General features: G+C 39.2%; 1 protein-coding gene across 1 annotated transcript in view; it reads left to right on the plus strand.

The window, feature by feature from the left end:
- Positions 1-18539, plus strand: part of LOC128605643 (zinc finger CCHC domain-containing protein 24) — a 37949-nt gene extending 19410 nt beyond the window's left edge. The window contains exons 4-5 of the mRNA XM_053621285.1: positions 15032-15196; positions 17960-18539. Coding sequence (XP_053477260.1) covers positions 15032-15196; positions 17960-18073 — 279 coding nt within the window. The 3' untranslated portion in view covers positions 18074-18539. The remainder of the gene's footprint in view (positions 1-15031; positions 15197-17959) is intronic.
- The last annotated feature ends 2793 nt before the right edge of the window (positions 18540-21332 follow it).

The following is a 21332-nucleotide window of genomic DNA, read 5'->3' on the forward strand; positions in this document are numbered from 1 at the left end:
TTTATCATGAGAATTGCTCAAATGTATTTAAACATTGAAAAGAAACATAAAAATGTATTTGTTAAAAACAAAAACTGTTCTAGCACAATCTGTGCAAATGCAAGGGGTCTAGGTAGAACTACACAGTACCACTCATCTAAAAAGCCTGCCCTATCCTTAAATATCCTTTTAAGAAAGGCTTTCAGTGAACATGAGCTCATTTGTCAGATTGTATCAAACAGTAAATTCTTTGACTATTTGAATTCTTTATACATTCAGTAACAAAAGAAACGACCTCTCACATTCAACTGCTTTTATTTCCAGCAGATTTCTTAACATGTAATGTTATTGTTGAATAAAAACATTCAACAACTGAGACATAAACTGAACAAGTTTCACAGACATTTGACAAACAGAAATGGAATAATGAGTGCCTGAACAAAGGGGGGGGTGTCAATATCAAAAGTAAAAGTCAGTATCTGCTGCCTTAAGTACTACAGTACATCTCATCCTCATGGACTGCACCAGATTTGTCAGTTCTTGCTGTGAGTTGTTACTCCACTCTTCCTCCAAGGCATTTCCAAGTTCTCCATCACGTCTGGAGTGGACACATTGTTACATGTAATTTTCCATTGCAAGGACGGTCAGCTGTCCTTCCTGTCTCCCTGTAGCACTGTCTTAGGTGTCTAACATTACAGACATTGCAGTTTATTGCTCTGGCCACATCTGCAGTCCTCATGCCTCCTTGCAGCAGGCCTATGGCATGTTCACGCAGGTGAGCAGGAACCCTAGGCATCTTTCTTCTGGTGTTTTTCAGAGTCAGTAGAAAGGTCTATTTGGTGTCCTTAGTTATTGTAACTGTGACTTTAATTGCCTACCATCTGTAAACTGTTAGTGTCTTAAGGACGATTCCATAGGTGCATGTGCAATAATTGTTTCTGGTTCATTGAACAAGCAAGAAGAACATCGTTTAAACTCTTTCCGATAAATAACTGTAAAGCTTTTATGGATTTTACAAAATTATCTTGAAAATACAGTCTCCTGAAAAAGGGACGTTTCTTTTTTTGCTGAGTTTATATACAACGATCAGCCATAACATTGAAACCACTGGCAGGTGACGTGAATAACATTGATTATCGTTACAGTGAAACAGTAAAAGAGGAGGGATATATTAGGCAGAAAGTGGACAGTCAGTTCTAGAAGTAGATGTGTTGGAAGCAGGAAAAATGGGCATGCGTAAGGATCTGAGCAACTTTGACAAGATCCAAATTGTGATCTGGGTCAGAGCATCTCCAAAACAGCAGGTCTTGTGGGGTGTTCCCAGTATGCAGAGGTCAGTACCTACCAAAGTGGTCCAAGAAAGGACAACCAGTGAACTGGCAACATGGCCATGGGTGCTCAAGGCTCATTGATGCGTGCGGGGAGCAAAGGCTAGCCCGTTTGGTTCGATCCCAGAGCTCCTATAGCACTTGCTGAAAAAGTTAATGCTGGCTATGATAGAAAGGTGTCAGAACACACAGTGCATCACAGCTTGCTGTGTACGGAGCTGCATAAACTCAGACCGGTCAGAGTGCCCATGCTGACCCCTGTCCACCAGTGAAAGTGCCTACAGTGGGCACGTGAGCATAGGAACTGGACCCTGGAGCAATGGAAGAAGGTGGCCTGGTCTGATGAATTACATTTTCTATTACATCATGTGGACAGCTGGGTGTGTGTACACCAGGATGCACTACGGGGAAAAGGCAAGCTGGCAGAGGCCGATGCTCTGGGCAATGCTTGACTGCGAAACCTTGTGCATTCATGTGGATGTTACTTTGACCTAAACTTCGATGCAGACCAGGTACATCTGATTGGTCACTCTAATGAGAGTATTGTGACATAGCAGTAAGGATGTGCACTTAAAATTCCGTACTGTGGATCAGCTGTGTTAGCTCAGCGCAGCCAATCACATGGTGCTCTGTGACGTTTGTTCCTGTAAAGACCAGAAAGAGCTGACGCAGACTAGTCAGACGGAGCGTCTGAGAGGAGACTAAACAGCAGTCATTGTGTATTTCTCTCAGGTCCATTGCGAAGGAAGTGTTTATTCACTGTTACATTCTTGTCCTCTAAGGGATCACAAAAAGCAGGTCTGTTTGGAGGTATAATATCTGAGAAATGTCAGAGAATGTGCAGACAGATAATCAGCCAAGATCAGTCTGTTCTCTCCTGAGTTTCTGGTAGGGAAAAAAGAGAGAGACGCTTGTCATGTTTATATATCTCTCCTGATCCAGCAGAAATACAGACCAAAAATATTAGTGGGTAAGACAGTATGCATGAGTGTTACCACAGCACTCGGACTATTTATCCGTTTATCTAGTTTAACACTATACTGTATGTGTTAATGAAAGTGGGAACATGTTTTGACATCATGAAATGCATAAGCTTTATGTGTCGATGTTTCCAGCTCTCAGTCTTGGCTAAACTGAAGGCCCCGAAATGTGAAACTATTTCATGACAGCACCAAGAGAGGTTTTGGTGTCACAGGAATGTACTGAAGCTATAGTTTTTCTGACTGCGTATGATGAATATCTGGAGTAGGAATGCCAAATGTGTTGGATACAGTGAAGTATAAGCTGATGGCTCAGCTGACAATTGACACACGGGATAAGGAGAAGTGTTTATCATTTTTGAGCTGAAACTAATGCATAAAACACAACAGGGTGTGCTGTTATAGGAAAATTCAATTCAATTCAGTTTGATTTGTATGGTGCTTTTAACAATGGACATGGTCGTTGTTGTGCCAATGTTGTGGCATGTCTGGAAAATGGAGGAAAACTGTGAAAACTGAGAAAGAAACATCTCACATGCAGGAAACCTTTGCACAGCTTTACCTCTGACTGTTACAGAGTGATAACATCCTCTGCAAGCTTCATCATATCATATCACATTTACAATCTTCATCATATCAGTTATTATTATTTGTTAAATAACAACACATTTGTTTTAAAATTCAGTTTTGATTATGCTTAGATTATTGCTGCATCCACCATACAAGTACCTGTGTTTGAGCATGAGCTGTTACTATAGAAACGATAATGTATTAAAATGAGCACTTGTATTATTCACTTTGTGACCTAACAGATTTGAGAGCTGTGTTATAATACATAATGTCTGATAGGTGTTTCAAAGCGACTGTGTATTAGCAAAGTGTTTACAGACCAATATATATTTGGTAAGGCTTCTGGAAAATATCAGTGGTTTGCCATCTATTTGCTGGTCACTAGGAATAGGACTCCAGCGATAAATGCGGATGTGTGTGGTTTGTGGATCTGGCATCAAGGTCACATTCCTTGTTTCTTCCACTAGACATTAATGGTGTGTCACATGTTGCAGTGTAAGATTATGGGAAATGAATGCTTTTGTACAGTACAGGAAGAATCTGATATTTGGAGAGAAATTTTTTTCATTATAATTTTTCTTTCTGTCACGAATGTGGAGACGGAGGCAGAGGCACGTGCAGATTCAAAGTTTAGTAAGAGTGCAAACAAAACACAAAAGACACTAAAGTCACTATGTGAACAGGGAAAACAAAGCATAAACCAATACTTAGGACATGGGAAAGCATAACGTGACAACATGGGACAAATAAAGCCAGACAGAGTGCTGTACAAACCGTGACTTAAATACACACAGGTGCTCATTAACCGTCATGAGAGTCAGGTGTGGGTGGTCATGTGACTGTGCTGCAGAGGTGCTGGGTATTAAAGTCCCTAGTTCCTTCCGGAGACACTTTCATCCTATGACCTGTTTTTTTGTTTTGTTTTTTATTAGGTATCTTGACCATTTAATATGTTTAATATATTCAATTTATTTAATACCACTATATATATATAACTTGGACTGGTCACTTGTTAATTCCCTGCTCCTTGTCCTGGGAGGGATTGAGCAAATTTTGTGGTATTATAATAACTTCTCCATTTGTTACTGTAAATGAATGTAATTTTACAGCATCTAAATTAGAACCCTGTTGGTTTCCATGAGCTGATTTATTGTGTGTTATGTTATTTAGTGTCCACTGCATGCTTATTGAGGTTTGAGTTCATTGTGTTTTAAAGCACTCTCACGGGTATTGAGAGAATACAGAGTTGCGGTTCTTGTTGGATTATTATTTCTATTCTTGTTAGCAATGTTTCACATTATTTCTGTTCCTTTTGGCAGTTTTAGTATATGAACCAAAATAAACAAAACCTCTACAGTGCTGTGAAAAAGTATTTTGATTTCTTCTGTTTTTGTGTCTATCTCATACTAAATTGTTTTAGAAATTAAAACCAAATCTAAGATAAAACAAAGGCAACCTGAAAAAACAAAATATAGTTTTTAAATGATAATGCTTATCCAATACCAACTGGGCCTGTGTGAAAATGTATATGCCCCCATAGTTACTAATTCTCCAAATCTATGAAACTGCATTCATAATGGGGTTCAGCTGGACTAGACACAGCCAGGCCTGATTACTGCAAACCCTGTTCAATCAAATCAACACTTAAATAGAACTTTAATAAATTCCAGAAATTATGAGGAAGAAGGTGACTGAAAATCAGTCTGGGAAGGATTACAAAGCTATTTAAAAGGCTCTGGGACTCCAAAGAACCACAGTGAGAGCCATAATCTCCAAATGGAAAATTTCAGCACAGTAGTGAACCTTCTCAGAAGTAGCCGAGCTTCCACAATTTCTCCAAGAGCACAGCAACGACTCCTACAGCAAATCACAAAAGTGCCAAGGACAACTTCAAATGACCTACAGGCCTCTCTTGCATCAATAAAGGTCAGTGTTCATGTCCACTATCAGAAAGACACTGGGCAAAAATAGCTTCCATGGAAGAGTGGCGAGGTGAAAACCACTGCTAACCCAGAAGAACATTAAGGCTCATCTGAATTTTGCCAAAACACATCTTGATGATCCTCAAACCTTTTCGGGAGAATGTTTTGTGGACCAATGAGTTGAAAGTGGAACTGTTTGGAGGACTGGGGTCCTGTTACATCTGGCGTAGACCAAGCACCGAATTCCACAAAAAGATCATCATGCCTACGGTCAAGCATGGTGGTGGAAGTGTTTTGGTGTGGGGTTGCTTTGCTGCTTCAGGGCCTGGGTAACTTGCAATAATTGAGGGAAACATGAATTCTGCTCTCTACCAGAAAATCCTAAAGGAGAATGTCCAGCCTTCAGTCCGTAAGTTGAAACTCAAGCGGAAATGAATTATGCAGCAAGACAATGATCCAAAGTATAAGAGTAAATCCTAGTCCTAGAAGAAAGTGAAAACTGATCTCCAGTTATCGGGAGTGTTTGGTTGCCGTTACTGCTGCTAAAGGTGGCACAACCAGATTTTAAGTTTAAGGGGGCGGTTAGTTTTTTGCATGGGTGATAGGTGTTGGAAAAAATTTTTTTATCAATTAAAAAAATATATATATTGTGTGCTTACTCAGGTTGCCTTTGTTTTATGTTGTATTTCGTTTGAAGATCTAAAACTATTTAGTATGAGATACACACAAAACCAGAAGAAAACAGGATACAAATACTTTTTCACAGCATTGTATACAGGGTGTTCCAAAAGTCTCCATACATAGGGGACTATGTTACTATGTTTGCCAGCACCATGTCGGTTGTGTCTTCGTCAGTGGATGTTTGTGGGTGCCCACTTCTCGGAACACTTCCAGTCTTTTTAAATTTGTTAATAAGTTTGGCAGCAGTGTTGTGTGTGATGTGCTTGCCATGTTTCCTGTTAAAGTCAATCGCTGCCTTGTGACAGCTTCCCGATCCATCCACGAGAATTATTTCAATACGAATTTCTTTTGAATATGTATATAAAATATAATATAAGAATGTACAGTACTGTGCAAAAGTTTTAGGCACCCTATTTTTTTTTAGTACAAACTTTGTTATAGTTTTTATTTTTATTTTATGACTTCTACATTATCGAGCCAGTACAAAAAAACATTTTAGATTCCCAAGCATTAGTTTTCCAGCACAAAAGTAAATGTTACAGAAAAATGTTTGTATGTCAGTAAAGAAAGCAGTATATTATGTAAGAGACACTTTTCACACAACAAACACAATGAAAGCTGCTGGATTTTGCTGCAAAAAATAAGAAGCAAGTGCGACAGTCAAAGTCTCCAGAAGAACCGTGACTGGTTCTGCAAGATGCTCAATAAAACTTACAGCTCATTTCCTTAAAAAACTGCACAAATTGTTTCGGAGAATACTATTTTTTATTTTTTGTCACACCACATATTGACTTTGTTTCATATTGTCTTCGTTTCATTTCATTTTGTTTACTGCTCTTTACGTTAGTTTTTTAAAATCTAGAAACATTTACTTTCATTATTTTGAAGGCATCTTTGTCTACAGCATTTCTTTACATGTGCCTAAAACTTCTGCACAGTACTGTGTGTATATATATAAACTAAGTATACAAAATGCTGGAAGCCTTTTTGCTAAAAAGTGTTCATTTCCCCTATGTATGTACTTTTGAGACACCATATATTTTATACCCTGCTATTTTTGAAAAGAGTGTGAAGTCTTAATGCAGTGTTAACTGAATGCTAATGTTTATATTTAGCAAGATAAGCACGATTATCTCAGCATTAATGCGTCAGAAAGTGCTTCTGGCAACGGACACTAATATGCACTCATGCATAGCTGGTCTTTGTAAAACTAGAGCACATACAGTATGTATTTGTGTGTCAAGTAAAATGTGGCCATCGCTCATATTTGAATGGAGGCCAAGGATGCTTGACACACAGTGTATAAATAAACCAGCATAAATAAACAGGTGAATTATCTATGGCTTGATTTGGCTTAAAGAGAGCTTCTCATTCATCTGTGTTAGTTACCCTGAAAGCACTTGGCCTGTGTGCCCTCTTTTTCTGTGCCCGTTACTGTGCATGCACACATGCTATATTAGTCTGGAATGCACTAAGTGCAAACTCCCACTGACAGCAGTCTTGACGTGGTGAAGCAAATAAGCAGAGTCGCACAGGATGTTGTACTTTCAGAAGTATCATACCAGAGTTTATGACTATTGTTTTGGAGAAAAAGAAAATATGTTCCAAATTTAATTTTTTGGATTTGAATTATAACTGCCATTTAAAGGAAATGGAGCAGAAAATAATATTCAAGGGAACACGACTCATGCCCTAAGCTGTTTATCTGATGAACACATGCTTGACCATCGATGACTAATCGAACACTCTGCAGCTAATTGTTTAAGTAAATATAAGATAGGTGACTGAGCCGTTCAAAGAGACCAAAACCGATCTTGGTGCTTTTGCATATCTGTAAATCTATCTCGACAGTATCTCAGCCAAGTCAAACACAGATTAGGAGAAGTTGAAGTTGTATGTGTTTTTTTTTGGTTGCTCTTGCTCTTCTCTGTGGGGTAATTGAGCATGTTGTATCTGGTGGGTTTGCTGTTCCAGTGTTATGTGCAGTGGAGTCTCGTGGGATCCGGTGCAGGGGCTCAGGCTCCGAGGCCTCCATTGTTTACGCTGATGGTTTCCATATGCTGGCAAAGGGAGCAGCCAAACTCTCAGGGCCTGCGCCAGTAACCAGGAAGCTGTCCAGCGCTATCTGGAATACTTGGAAACATGGCACAACTTTGTAATAACCTAGAAATGAGTGCAGGGTCCAACAGTTGGGCTGTATTTAATTATTAAGTGACCTCTTGGAATGAGAAAATCCCAGGATGCAAAATGTTAGGAACTGGGCATATTATTCTTAAGTCTTACAGTGCAAGCAAAAAAACAAACAAACAAACAAACAAAAAAAACAATTTCCTCTGGTTGAGATTCAACATTGTTGCAGATTGTTATCTGACCTTAAACATCAGAGATAAATAGGGAGTGAGTGTATAATACCATGTTTTATTCTTTACTTTGTTTAATCCAGGCTATACTCCCAGAAAAAAACAGTACAGTTTTACAGTACAGTGGAACAGACATACAGTATAGACTTAGATTTACTATAATATTCTTCTCTGAAGTAATTGTAAACTAACATAGACAAGTAGATAAACAGAAAGCAAAAACACAAAATGTCCACTGCAAGCAAAAATAATAATAATAATAATTACAGTAAAAAGGAAAAAGGTTCATTTGTGATTTCAAATAATTAGCTTGTATGTTAAACAAATGTAATTAGCAAATAGAAGCAAATAGATTTTTTTTGTTTACATTTTCTCACTGAATTTGTTGCACATTAAGAGTGTATTTAGTTAGATTTATTCAAATGTTGACTTAATGTCAGGTTAGATTTTGCAAGCTAATTATCACACTCTAATTTCAGTGTTTCCTTTTCCTGTCTTACTTTGGATCCAGCTCCAGAATCATCTATCCTAATGCCGTGAATAGCGAAGCTGCAGTGCTGATCCCAGGTCAGCTGGTAAGACTGTGTTAGTGCCAACTTAACCTGCCTCTCCGGAGAGGCCTTGCTTGATCATTCGTGGTCTCTCTCAGTATGTCAGAGATCTCGGGTTCAGGAGGGCAGATTTCACTAACACTGAGGCATTGTGTGCGTGCAGATTTATCATTTAACAGCACACCTGTTCCTCCTCGTCAGTCTCGGTGATGCAGTCTCTCGCTCTCAGGCAGAAAAGGAGACAGCTGCACCCGCAAGAACAGAACCCGGGAAGACCGAAGGAAACACTGGCTTCATTTAAACTCCCTTGTGGGAATTAATAAGTAACACCAGCACGCACCTGACTGGAATGCTCAGGCCTTTTGCAGAGCTTGCCGGAAATCACACACACACACGCAGCTGATGAGGGTGACACTGTCACTCCTGTGTGTGTCTCCAGGGAAGGCCATCTGCACACTAAGTCTTGGCCTTGGCTGAATCTCTCTATCTAGCGCAGACAGAGCATCGCTTGATCCGCTCTTTGCATTGTGATGCTAATGGAGCTGTGTTCCTGAGCACGCACTGGTACTCCCACCATGTTTACATGTACAAATGCACATGCTCCCTTTATAAACAGGAGATCAGCTACTGACACATTAATACTACACACTTTTCAATTGTATTCCTACTGTTAGAAGCTTATTTAAAACAGTATACACGTTTAATATGCCTCACAATGGGCGTTCAGCTTGCAGTTAAAAGTTTGTTTGTTTTTTTGTAAATAAAGCATCAATCATGAGCTATTTCCAAGAATACATCATAGATTTGTGCGAAAGTTGTAATTGTACACCAAAGTTTGTTTCCATTTTACAAGCCTAATTATTTTCATGTGAATGTTCAGCCCATGCTGAAGAACTCCAAGCTATTGTTTGCTGTTACCAAGCGTGGTTTGTGTGATTAGTCAAAGAGTATATCTGTTGGTCACTTCCAAATTCACCACATCTATTGTGCAACCGAAAGCCAAACGCAGTCCTCCGATTTGTATAGGCTTTTCTCCAACCTGTGTCTCAAAAAGATGGCATGTGTTTCCTAACAAAAACAAAGTGCTCAGACGAAGCCAGAAAAGTGGTCTTCTACTATTTCCAGCAAGAATGCGCTTAAATGGCACAGTCGGGCTTCCAGTACATGCTTCAAGTAAATCATGTCTTCTAGAAGACATTAACATATGACACAGAAGGGAAGGGTGAAAGATGTTGTAAACTTCTTGTAAACAGCAGTACGTTTCTGAATTAGACGTGACATTCATTTTTAGGGTAGTAAAAATGTTTAATCTGCAGGTTATCTGGATTTCTTTCAATATTTGTTTAAATGAGCAAAACATGTTTGCACATGAAATATAATCTCAGGGCTCGGAACCACAACATTCCCCAAGAGGATTAGCATTAATTCATTAAACAAAACAAAAAAAGACAAGACATGACCAACCTCGCTAGTGAAGATGCATAGAACGACTAGCATTCATAGAAGTGGAGGAACATGAAGATGATGAATTGTGATAATTTGGTATTAGGTTTTGGGGTTTTTTTAATCAAGGATGGCTCATACGACAGATTAACTGTCATTTGAAACGTATGTGTAAGCCTGCTGCACTACAGTTTGTACATATATCAAGCAAAAGGTGCTTTATTTTTATCCATCTTGTATTAAATGATTATAATAGGAAAGTGTTTTCTGTTTTTTTCTTTTGCTGTCATGTTATGTAGTGCTCCTAATGTTCCTCTGGCATGGAAGCCACATATTTATCAATCATATGGCAGATCTTTTCCAATGATAATACGCCTAATCAACTGCGGTCATAGCGAATATTTCAGGTTAGCACTTTCCTTGGGTCATTGTTTGCTAACTTAAAGGCCTAATTCAAAGCAGATCAGTGGTTTTATGAGGGGGTTTGAGTTTTTTCTTGTGTTATACCAGTGTGGGACCCATCTGTTTCTGATTTCCTCCTCCCTTCAGTCATGTAGGGCTTGCTTGGAGGGCCCTCTCCAGCTGCGAGCGATGACCGCCGTGCTGTGGTATTTGTCCTGTTACAGGGAGGTTGGCTCTGCTGCTCGATCTCAGCCTCCTCCATCCTCCTTAGGGGACACAGCTGGAGGGCTGAGGAAGGGGGAGACACTGCTCAATTTCAGTTCCCTACTTTACCTCAAGAACAACTTAGAGTCACTGGACACATGCCTCTAATGTCCCAAGCAGCCATCAATGCAGAACTCATGAATTTTCCTTGAAGGAAGCTAGAGCATGCTGATTCCACCACAGATAGACAAAGTGCTTGCAACATCTCTGTGCTGAGGTGGCCCTGTGCTTGTGGTAATAAAAGTAGCTTTTTGTGGTCCAGTGTACTCCTTTTTTTTTTTTTTAAGCATGCAGCACAGAAACAGTCTGAATGTCTTTAAACATCCTTCTACTTTGACCAGTAGTCTTAGGGCCGAGCTTCAGAGTAAAGTGGTAAAGTGGTGCTGCTTTTAGAGCAGTTCACTGAGTTCAACTGTGTAAACATGCAACCAAAATGCAAAGGCCTTGGCAACAATCTTTAATTTAGACTGAGCTGTTTATTGGTGTATTCATTATAAAATGTTGCCTTCAAATACAGGCACTTGGTATGATTTTGGAACAATACTGTGCAGATAATTATAAACCAATGAACATTGTGTTATGGACCATTAAAGCTTGTGGGGTTTCTGTTTCTCTTCTTTGCTATTTTCTTTTTTTTTTACTTCTTGTAAAAGAGACATTTAGACAAACCAGATGTAGAGTAAGATCCAAGCTCTTTTTATTTGTTATCCAAATACCCTCATACAATTTATTATTTAATTGAATTTTCATGTATTTTGAAAATATACACTCATTTCAAATCTGATGACTGCAACACACTCCAAAAAAGTTGGGACAGTCGACTGTTTACCACTGTGTAACATCACCTTTTCTTTTAATAACACTTATTAAGCATTTGGGCTCTGAAGACAGCAGCTGGTTAAGTTTAGCAAGCGGAACTGTACCGGGCCTTCATTGCCTTATTTTGAACTTCATAATGCGCCACATGTTCTGGTGCTAGCACCCGCACTCTCTGCTTACACAACCATGCGCTTGTAATCCGGGCAGAATGTGGTTTGGCGTTGGCCTACTCTGGATGGCAGCATATGTTGCTCCAAAATGTGTACAGATATTTCTGCATTAATGGTGCCCTCACAGATGTGAAAGTTACCCATGCCACGAGCACTGACACATCCCCATACCATGACAGACGCTGGCTTTTGGACCTGAAGCTGGGATGGTCCTTTTCCTCCTTGGCCCGGACAACACGACGGCTGTTTTGTCCAAGAACTATTTGAAATGTTGACTCGTCTGACCACAAAGCACGATTCCACTGTGCTACTGTCCATCTCAGATGAGACCGAGCCCAGAGAAGTCAGGGACAGTGTTGATGTATATCTTCTGCTTTGCATAGTAAAGCCTTAACTTGCATCTGTGGATGCAGCGGCGAATGGTGTTGACTGACAAAGGTTTACCAAAGTATTCCTGAGCCCATGGCAACATATTCATTACAGTCTCATGACGGTTTTTAAGACAGTGACGTCTGAGGGATCGGAGGTCACGCACATCCAGAAGTGGTTTTCAGTCTTGCCCTTTGGGTCTCCGAGATTTGACCGGATTCCTTGAACCTTTTAATTATATTGTGCACTGTAGAAGGTGAAACGCCCAAAATCCTACCGATTTGACTTTGAGGTATGTTGTTCTCAAAGTGTTGGAGTATTCGCTGACGTATCTGTTGGCAGACTGGCGAGCCTTGACCCATCCTTGCTCTTGAAGGACTAGGCCTTTTTTGGAGGCTCCTTATATACTAGGATTAGATGATTGCCTCACCTGTTTCACATCACTTTCTTATTTCAACTTGTCACATCATTATCAGTCCTAAATTGCCCCCGTCCGAATTTTTGGGAACGTGTTGCATGCATCAATTTCAAAATAAAACTATGCAGTTGATTAGGTAAAACATCAAATACCTTGTCTTTATACGTTTTTTGTTTAAATACAAGTCAGTGTACATTTTACAAATCACTCCTCTTTGTTTTTATTAGCATTTTCCATACTGCCCCAACTTTTTCGGAATTGGGGTTGTATTAATGAAATACACTATATGGCCAAAGGGTTGTGGACACTTGACCATCACACCCATACGTGGGGCTTCTCAAACCTCATGCCACAATTCTGAAGCACACAATCATACAGGATATCTTTGTATGCTGTAGTATTGCAGTATCCCTTCACTGGAACTAAGAGTCCCAAACATGTTCCAGCATGACACTGCCCCTGTGCACAATGTGAGGTTCATGAAGACATGGTCCCGTGACCCTGAAGAAAAGGATAAGCGGTATAGAAGATGGATGGATGGATGGATGGATGAAGACATGGTTTGCTCAGGTTGGAGTGGAAGAACTCAAGTGACCTGCACAGAGCCCTGACCTTAACCCCAACAAACACCTTTGGGATGAACTGGAAAGCCGACTGCACCCCAGATGTCCTCGCCCGTCATCAGCGCCCAGCCTCACTAATGCTCTTGTGGCTGACTGAGCAAATCCCCACAACCAAACATTAACGCGGAGAATAAACCTGGAATGGGATGTTTAACAAGCACATTTAGGTGTGATGGTCAGATGTCTACAGACCTTTGGCCATACAGTGTATCTAAAATCACAAATTCATATTCAAATTCAGATCACAACTGTCTCTAGCCTTTAATATATCTGAAATCTATTAAAACACAAATCAAAATAGATCAAGCTTTTTTTAAACAAAATATCACTAGCATGGGCTCAGTCCATGACGCAAAGCAGTTCTGCTGCAAAGACAGAGCCTTTTTGCATGAGTAGATAAAGTTCTGAATTGTCTAGGAATGCTTATCAGATCTGTCTCACAAGAACATCGATCATGTACTGTATTTGATTCAGAATGATTTCATTTAATTCAGAACATGTAGAATATTGGCCAAGGTTGATGTATTGCTGATGAACTACAAACGACTGGCACAAGACTTTGCACCAGGTCATATTGTACACAACGTCCTAACATAAGACATTATGCCGCTTAAAGGGCATAGAGCAGTGTTTTTAGTATGTTCATTCCATTTAGCTGGAGTTCCACCTAATGCTTAATAAATCACAACAATGGAAAGTATGAATCAGTGGGACTGAGGTCAGTTATGTTAGGGGTTTTATTATTTTTCCCCTGTCCTAGAGCTCCCCACCCACACCAGTCCTACAGTGATGCTTGATCAGCCTTGCGTCAGTCCATTTGTGAAGTTTAGAAATGTAGCCACAAAACTCATGGTTTCCAGCTGCTGCTAAGATGGGAGATTGTTTGTTGACAGTGGTTGAGTCATATTGTTTAAGGTTGGGGAGGAAGGCCTGTCGCATGCAGCGAGCCTGTTGTGACGCATGATGCTGGCTCTTTGCACACTGTAGCAGATGCTAATGATTTCACCTCACATAACTCATCTGGGACCAATGCAACATATCCACCATCTCTCATCCTCGCTACAGTCTGAAATCAGCTTCAGGCAGAGAAACCCATCACCCAGAGACAGGAACTAATATGATATGATAAGTTTCACATGGACAGACCAGGGCCTCAGAAGACTCCTTTTATTACCTGGTTGAAAAGCCGTGCTTAGAGCTCAGGGCGGGGAATATTTTCAGCCAATGACTGATTGGCTTATTTTCTGTCTGTTTCATCATTCTCTGTATCTCTCCTTTAAAGACAAATTATTTGAAAAGGAGCCATAATTATATGCACATGCTGGACTGAATGAACAGAACACACATGGAAGTCACATTATATTCCGTGAAGTCTTATCTGTGCTTAAATAATTCAAAATTCTTTGGGATTCTGCATTTAGTGTGCACAAAATTGAGGAGTGGTTGGATTCTGCAGTTGAAGTTATTGCTGTAGCTTGTATTGCATGCATTTCTGGTTTGCATTATAATGGCTTTGGTTTACCAGTGATGAACTGGTGACAGTAGGGGAGTTTTTGCTTGGCAGGGTACATGACTGTAATATTACTCTGCCGTAAATTTAATGCATACTGTGTTCCGTCCTGTTAAAAGGAAATAAACTGACTTGTGGCATTTTCTAAATTTGTTTGTTTTGGATGTTGGCATTTCATGATCTCCCATCACGGTGATTTAAAACTCTTGTTTGTGACACACAAGGGAAAATCTGAGTTTTCCTTCTTGCAGTTGTGGCCTCGATATCAATGCCAGCATTAACTCACTCAGCTAAAACCATGCCCAAGTCTGTTTGTAAATACGTTTGGGGTTTTTTTGCATTTAAAATCCCTTTGGAGCATTAAACAAATATTTATAATACCATCAAAGCCTTGGCTAATAAACAGCTTATTAGCCACAGAACACTGTGTCTATAGCCTTTCATTAGCTGGACAATTTTGCTGTAAAACTATTTGTCTGAATTTGATACTTTCTTGCATTTGAATTACACAGTGAGGTCTGGTGATAAATCAGGTGACAAGTTCTTCCAGTGAACCTTAGTCCAGGCTTATACAAACTTTCAGCTTTGCTCAGAAAAAAGGAAGAGACTTATCTAACTGAATATTCTGCTATTCTGTTTCAGGCTCGGCCCAAAGGTGAAGGACTGACACCTTATCAAGGAAAGAAGAGATGTTTTGGAGAGTACAAATGTCCCAAATGCAAAAGGAAGTGGATGAGTGGAAACTCCTGGGCCAATATGGGACAGGAGTGTATCAAGTGTCATATCAACGTGTACCCTCACAAACAGGTGCAACACCACTTTCACTCCATTTTCCAGTACACTTCACATACATGCCAGAGGATATAATGTGCAAGCATATCACATTGCCATGTGTGCATGTGAGTGCAATGCTGAATGATAAGCATACCTGCATAATGTACACACACAGTGCACTGTGTGGTGGAATTTCTGTGGTGGATGGGGCTCCTTGGGTTACCTTGAAACTTGAGATTGAACCCAGGCATTCTCATTAACACCCCTCCTCTTCCTGTACCCCCACTCCCCCCACTCCCTCCCCACCAAAGCCCTTATTCCCACTACAGATTATTACTTGCATTTAATGGCTAAAAAGATGGCACAAAACAAAAACCCTGCTTTAGCGGTGCTTGTTATTGTACATTTAGTCCCAATTACTAGAAAGTATGGATTACATTAAAGGGTAAATATAGAAGCATTAATTATAGACAATGTCCTCAGATAAGGTTTTTTATATAATGAGAAACTAACCAGTCTCAGGAGACTTGTGGGAAACGCATGCTCTTTTCATTGAGTCTGTTGTGGTTAACTTTTCTCTTGCAGGCAAATTCTTTGCCTTTTAATCATCGCCACTTAACATATTTGCCCCCATTCCACGTTTGAGGTGTACAATATGCAGTCTCTGTGACAAGGGTTTGGGAGCAGATCTCATCTAAGAGGCTTACGTCTCCTGTACGCATCTGAGCTTCTAGAGAAGAGACGCTGTCGTTACAATTGTCACCATCATACTGGCTGAGGTTGAATTGTAAATTAAGTGTCATTTGTGCAGTATATTTTGCAAAAGCATCCTGGGCTGACACCTCATGTCTTGCAGTTTATATTATTATAACGAGTAGGCCTATTTATAACTGAGGTGTTTAAAAAATAAAATATAGCAATCAGACATTTTGCCAATTTCTCAGTCTAACATAGCTAACTATTTTAATAATGGAACGAACAGATACAGCAGAAATGTATTGTTTAATTAAATCACAATCAAGAATATACATGTAGATATAACCAGTTGGCCCAGGTATAACCATCAACAAACAAAAAGTAACAAAAACAGTAGCTTAAAAAAACTAGTAACAAAAAGTAGCTAGAGCTAATTCATTGGCCACCCATGTTGGTATTCTGTAACTAAATATATAAATGTGTTGTACTGACCACAATGGTGTTGCAGTGGGTAGGCTTAAAACCTCACAGATCCACGGTCACCCAGTTCAATCCTGAGCTCAGGTTACTGTGTACGTGGAGTTTGTGTGCACGGTCTCATCATGTTCATGTGGGTTTCCTTTGGGTTTCCTCCCAGCACGCAAAAACATTAGCCACACTAAATTGCCACAGATGTTAACGTGTGTGAAAGTGTGTGTATATGGTACCTTGTGATGCACTCTCATCCCATCCAGGGTGTATTCTCACTTCATTCCCAGTGCTCCAGATCCACCACAACTGAAGTTGAATGAGTCAATATGTTGTACTTTAAAATGCATTACCAAACCATATCAGAACTACACAGTATGTATTTTATTCCGTATCTGCTCACTTGCTTTAGCTCTGTAAGCTGGCTAGTACAGTCTGCCATGTTGAAATTCATTTTCATTCACACGATGTCCTCAAACAATGTGGTCGTTTCCTGAACTCGGGGAGGAGGTCTTACAGCCAAGGTGGACTGAGAGAGAAGATCCAAGGCTAGACACTATGTCTCTATGGTTATGGGTAGGCAGCCAACTCTTGTTCCTGTAAAACTTAAGCAATAACATCAAATATGTGTGTGCTCATGCGTATGTTTATTTTTTCATGCTGAAGAGATGTTGCTGTACCACAATGTAGCATCTATCTTTCTCAATAGTTTCTATTGGGTGATTACATGAAAGTGTCTCAATAATGCCCACATAAAAGTCCAGTAAGAAAACTCTACCAGAGATTAATTTAAACAGCATTCGGAAGTGCTTCCATCAGTCTCCAATTTAATTCCTTGCTCTGGGAGTGCGACTGACATCTTGTATGAGCAGACTAGAAGCAGAGGTGTAATTCTGCAGTCTCAAAGTTTGCTGCTTAACTGTGCTCTTCTCCTGTTTGAAGGTAATTCATTCTAGTTATTAGGCACATAAGCCAAATGCTTAATCCAGAGCGGTGTCCGATATTCCCTAATATTATCATTCACAAAGCTCTTCACTCTTGAATAAACACTCTAGTGTAATTCTACATTGCCTCCTCCCAATGACCCGTGTTAGCCTGATTTTCCATCATTTATAAAATACAGCTGAGACACACTGGAAAGAATAACAGGGTCATGAAAAGATTCAGCAGCAGCAATGAGTGGGAAAACAAATGATTGTGGAGGTATTGTTAGTGATCAACAGCCAAAACCTGCTGGCTCCCACACATATTCTCAGGGTCGTTTGCATAATTTCCAAGAATAGTATTCACCTTGTCAACTGTCATGCTGGCGTGAAACTTTGTAAAACAAGAGTAAATGTACAAGAGAAATGGAATCCTGAAATGATTTCCGATACCACTGAAATTGTTTAAGTGATCAGAATATAATCTCCAATACCGGTTTTATGATGTTCGACACACCCTGTCTGACGGATCCAGACTGTGGTTTGAAAGCTGAACTCACATGATTTTCCATAATACTGGTCTTCAAGGCCTCATCACCATTTTTAAAGCAGCCACAGCCCTAGTCGGGTATTGAGGTGAAGAACGATTTATGGTAACCAATTTGAACTCAACTTTGACAATGAATGGCGGTGTATTCTCTTTTCCCAGCGTCCTCTGGAGAAGCCTGATGGCCTGGATGTTTCTGACCAGAGCAAGGAGCACCCGCAGCATCTGTGTGAGAAGTGCAAAGTCCTGGGCTACTACTGCCGCCGCGTGCAATAAAGACCTGCAGGTCTGTGCCCACTGCCCATCTTCCCCTGTGCCCTATCCACGAAGAGCTCCAAGAAAAAGTGAAATGTGCCAAAATGTTCTTGTAAATATCGCTAATGCAATTATGGCCTTATGTATCAAAAGTATAAAACACATTTATTTGATATATGTGTATAATTGATGATGGAAAATATGTTTTAGAAAGGCGTCACTGCCAGTATTGATACTGGGCACAATGGGTGACCTTAACCTTGTGCTCTCTGACTGCGTGTTTACAGACTGCCGTCATTTTCCCTGTCAAGTGAACTATGTGGATGTGCTGAGTGGTAAAGGTATTATATTAGTTCAGTCACACAGGGCTGAGTATGCCTTGCAATGTTCTTTGGGTCAGCAGCACACCAATTTAACTGTGAATTAACAGGGGATATCATACTAATCATCCCTGGCTTTTATTTGCATATTTATTTGTTTTTATATCGTCGTGCAATTGATTCAACTAAACTGGGATTTGTATGCACATATTGTTTAACCCCACCTCTTGCCATTAGAAACTACTGTAGGATAGAATTGTTGTGTAAGAAACTTAGCAAAGTTCCTACTTTTGATGCCCATGTTATATATATATATATATATATATATATATATATATATATATATATATATATATATATATATATATATCACGGCATGCAAGATAACTTAACCAAACACTACAGCATTCAGCAGTCAGGAAGTTCCAGAGTTAACATTTTGTAGGTTTTGTTTTGTTTTTGTTTTTTTGACAACAGTGAAATGCAACATACACAAGTCTTAGTCATGTTACTGAGCAGTAGCACATGTAGAGTCACAGTATTCCAGGTGTGAATGCTACAGGTCCTTTATTCTGTTCAGGATAGAATCAGTATTAGAACCTCCATGTATCGTTGCGAATGTGGGTACTGTTACATTTAAGATGTCATGATGTTTAAGGCCTGCTAAAGGCAGGATCCTGACCTTTGTATATCTATGCAATCCTACATTGGTTTTGTCTTCAAATAGCCGAAGTGCCACGTTTATGGTGTATTAATAGCATTTATTAGTGGATCTAAAAGTACTAAGATTATGTGCTAAAATCAGTCAGATCAGCTCTGGTGTATGCATACTTATCTGATATCTGTCAAGTTCTATAATGGTGTAAGAACTCCTTTTGAATTTATATGACAGTTTTTTGATACACAGGCTTTAGGGACAGTAGTGATATCACAAAAAAAAAAAAAATCATATTTCATCTCTTCTAAAGATTTATACATCATGGCTGTATAAAAGCTTTGCTTATTCCAAATTACCAATAGCATTGGCAGGTGCTGGATTTAGTCCCATCAGAGCAGTGATTTTTTGGAAATAATTGCCAGTCTAGATGAAATGGAGGTAACGTGGTTGAAAAGTAAGAAAAGGACATTGTATGTTATATTGAAAAGCGTTCAAAACGTCTAGAACTGACAAGACACGGTTTGGCTATGCTTGATCATAGGATATCTTGGAAGTATTTGAGGAATGTAGTTTATTGTAAAGAATTTATCATGGGAGAAGGACATAAAATATTACTTACAAGATGGAAAGACTATACTGTAGTTTACGTCTGTTTTATAAGCAATTACTTTACATACTTAGTGGTCACATCTGAGTGTGATCAAAGAGCAGTTCATACTTTATAAGTTTAAATGTAGCTTTATTTTGTATAACAATGGTAATTTGTAGACACATTTGTAAGCATTTGCTGATTGAAGTTATTACAGGCAGAATATTATCTTGTCAAAAGTCTAGATGTACATATAAAGTGAAACGCATTTCTTGATTATATAGAATGTGTGTAATTGTTTACTAAACTTTAGAAGTCCTAACCTCATATATATATATATATATATATATATATATATATATATATATATATATATATATATCAGAGACAAACTGATACTATAAGAAGTAAACTATGCCTGAAGGGACAAGTGTAAAACGCTTTAAGAGGTGATGTGAAACGTTGAGATTCCAGGAGGTAAATGTCATGTCTCATGCTGGTCTAAGATGTGAATTTGATGGGGCGGTAAAGTAACGAACCCATTAGCACTGAAAACATGAAACCATCGTATATTTTTCCCTCCATATAAAACTGTTTGTGGTGCCTTGGATTTGATTACCTGGCGGTAAATCATCACTACAGTCTGCTGCCGAGGAATCAGTAGCGAGATAGAAAGATCACTGTCTCAAAAAAAAAAAAAAAAAAAAAGCTCTGTGCACAATCGGTCACACCATTTCATCAGTGTTAGTCTTCTGCTAGAGCTTCTTCATTACTCAATCAATGTCGTTTTACTGTGGAATCTTGTTGCTAATAGCTCTTCTGTGCCCACATTGGTACATGGCAAGTTTTACTTCCAGCCTCATTTAGCTTGGAAGCAGTTACACTGTGTTTTGATCATTGTCATAGGAGAGCAGCCAGAGCCTGTTTTTTCTAAGTGAAAAGCCAAGACGTCAGTGTAATCGCTTGCTGCTGATTCCTAAATGTTCACCACAAACCTGTCTGCATCACTATTCCTAAATAATATTTTCCTCAGAAGTTAATTTCCTGATCTCTCAAAGTAGTTGCTATTTACTCACACGCACCCTTTCAGGCTTAAAGATTATACTGATTAGGAGCACAACTTCCTTTGAAAAGCTTCACTGATTTATAAAAGTCATAAAAAGAACAGATTATTATGGCTGAGATTAGAATGACATTTTTTTTTTTTTTTTTTAAGGCCTGTGATTGACGTGCTCGTTTTTGCTCTTGCAGCCGGAGAGGCCTGGAGCAATTGCAGATAGTGATGTACATGCATTTATAGTACAAGTGCTTTTGCGTATGTGTTTGTCTTGAAATACGTATACTTGACTTTTATAGCTCACTTTCAGCATAAAACTTATTTTTGTGAACGATATGTGTATTTTGGAAACCAGTATAGATGTGGAAAATTGTGGAAAGCAGATGCGATTTTTTTTTTCCCTTTCAAAGATACAATTTTATGTTTGCTTTTCTGTATATATTCGATGGCCGTCATTTTTAAGTTAGCTCTTTTAAAAGTTATGATGCAATATTAAAATTGTTTATGCGAAAAAGGGCAGATTTTTGAGATACAAAAGAGCTGGGAGTTTTTACATTGTTTTACACTAATCTTAGGTTTTATCCTACAGAAATATTTATAGAAGGTCTTTCTGCATTTTCTTTTTCTTTTTTGTATAAAAAGCAACAGAACTACAC

This window comes from Ictalurus furcatus, chromosome 3, assembly GCF_023375685.1.
Source record: "Ictalurus furcatus strain D&B chromosome 3, Billie_1.0, whole genome shotgun sequence".
NCBI classification, from domain to species: domain Eukaryota; kingdom Metazoa; phylum Chordata; class Actinopteri; order Siluriformes; family Ictaluridae; genus Ictalurus; species Ictalurus furcatus.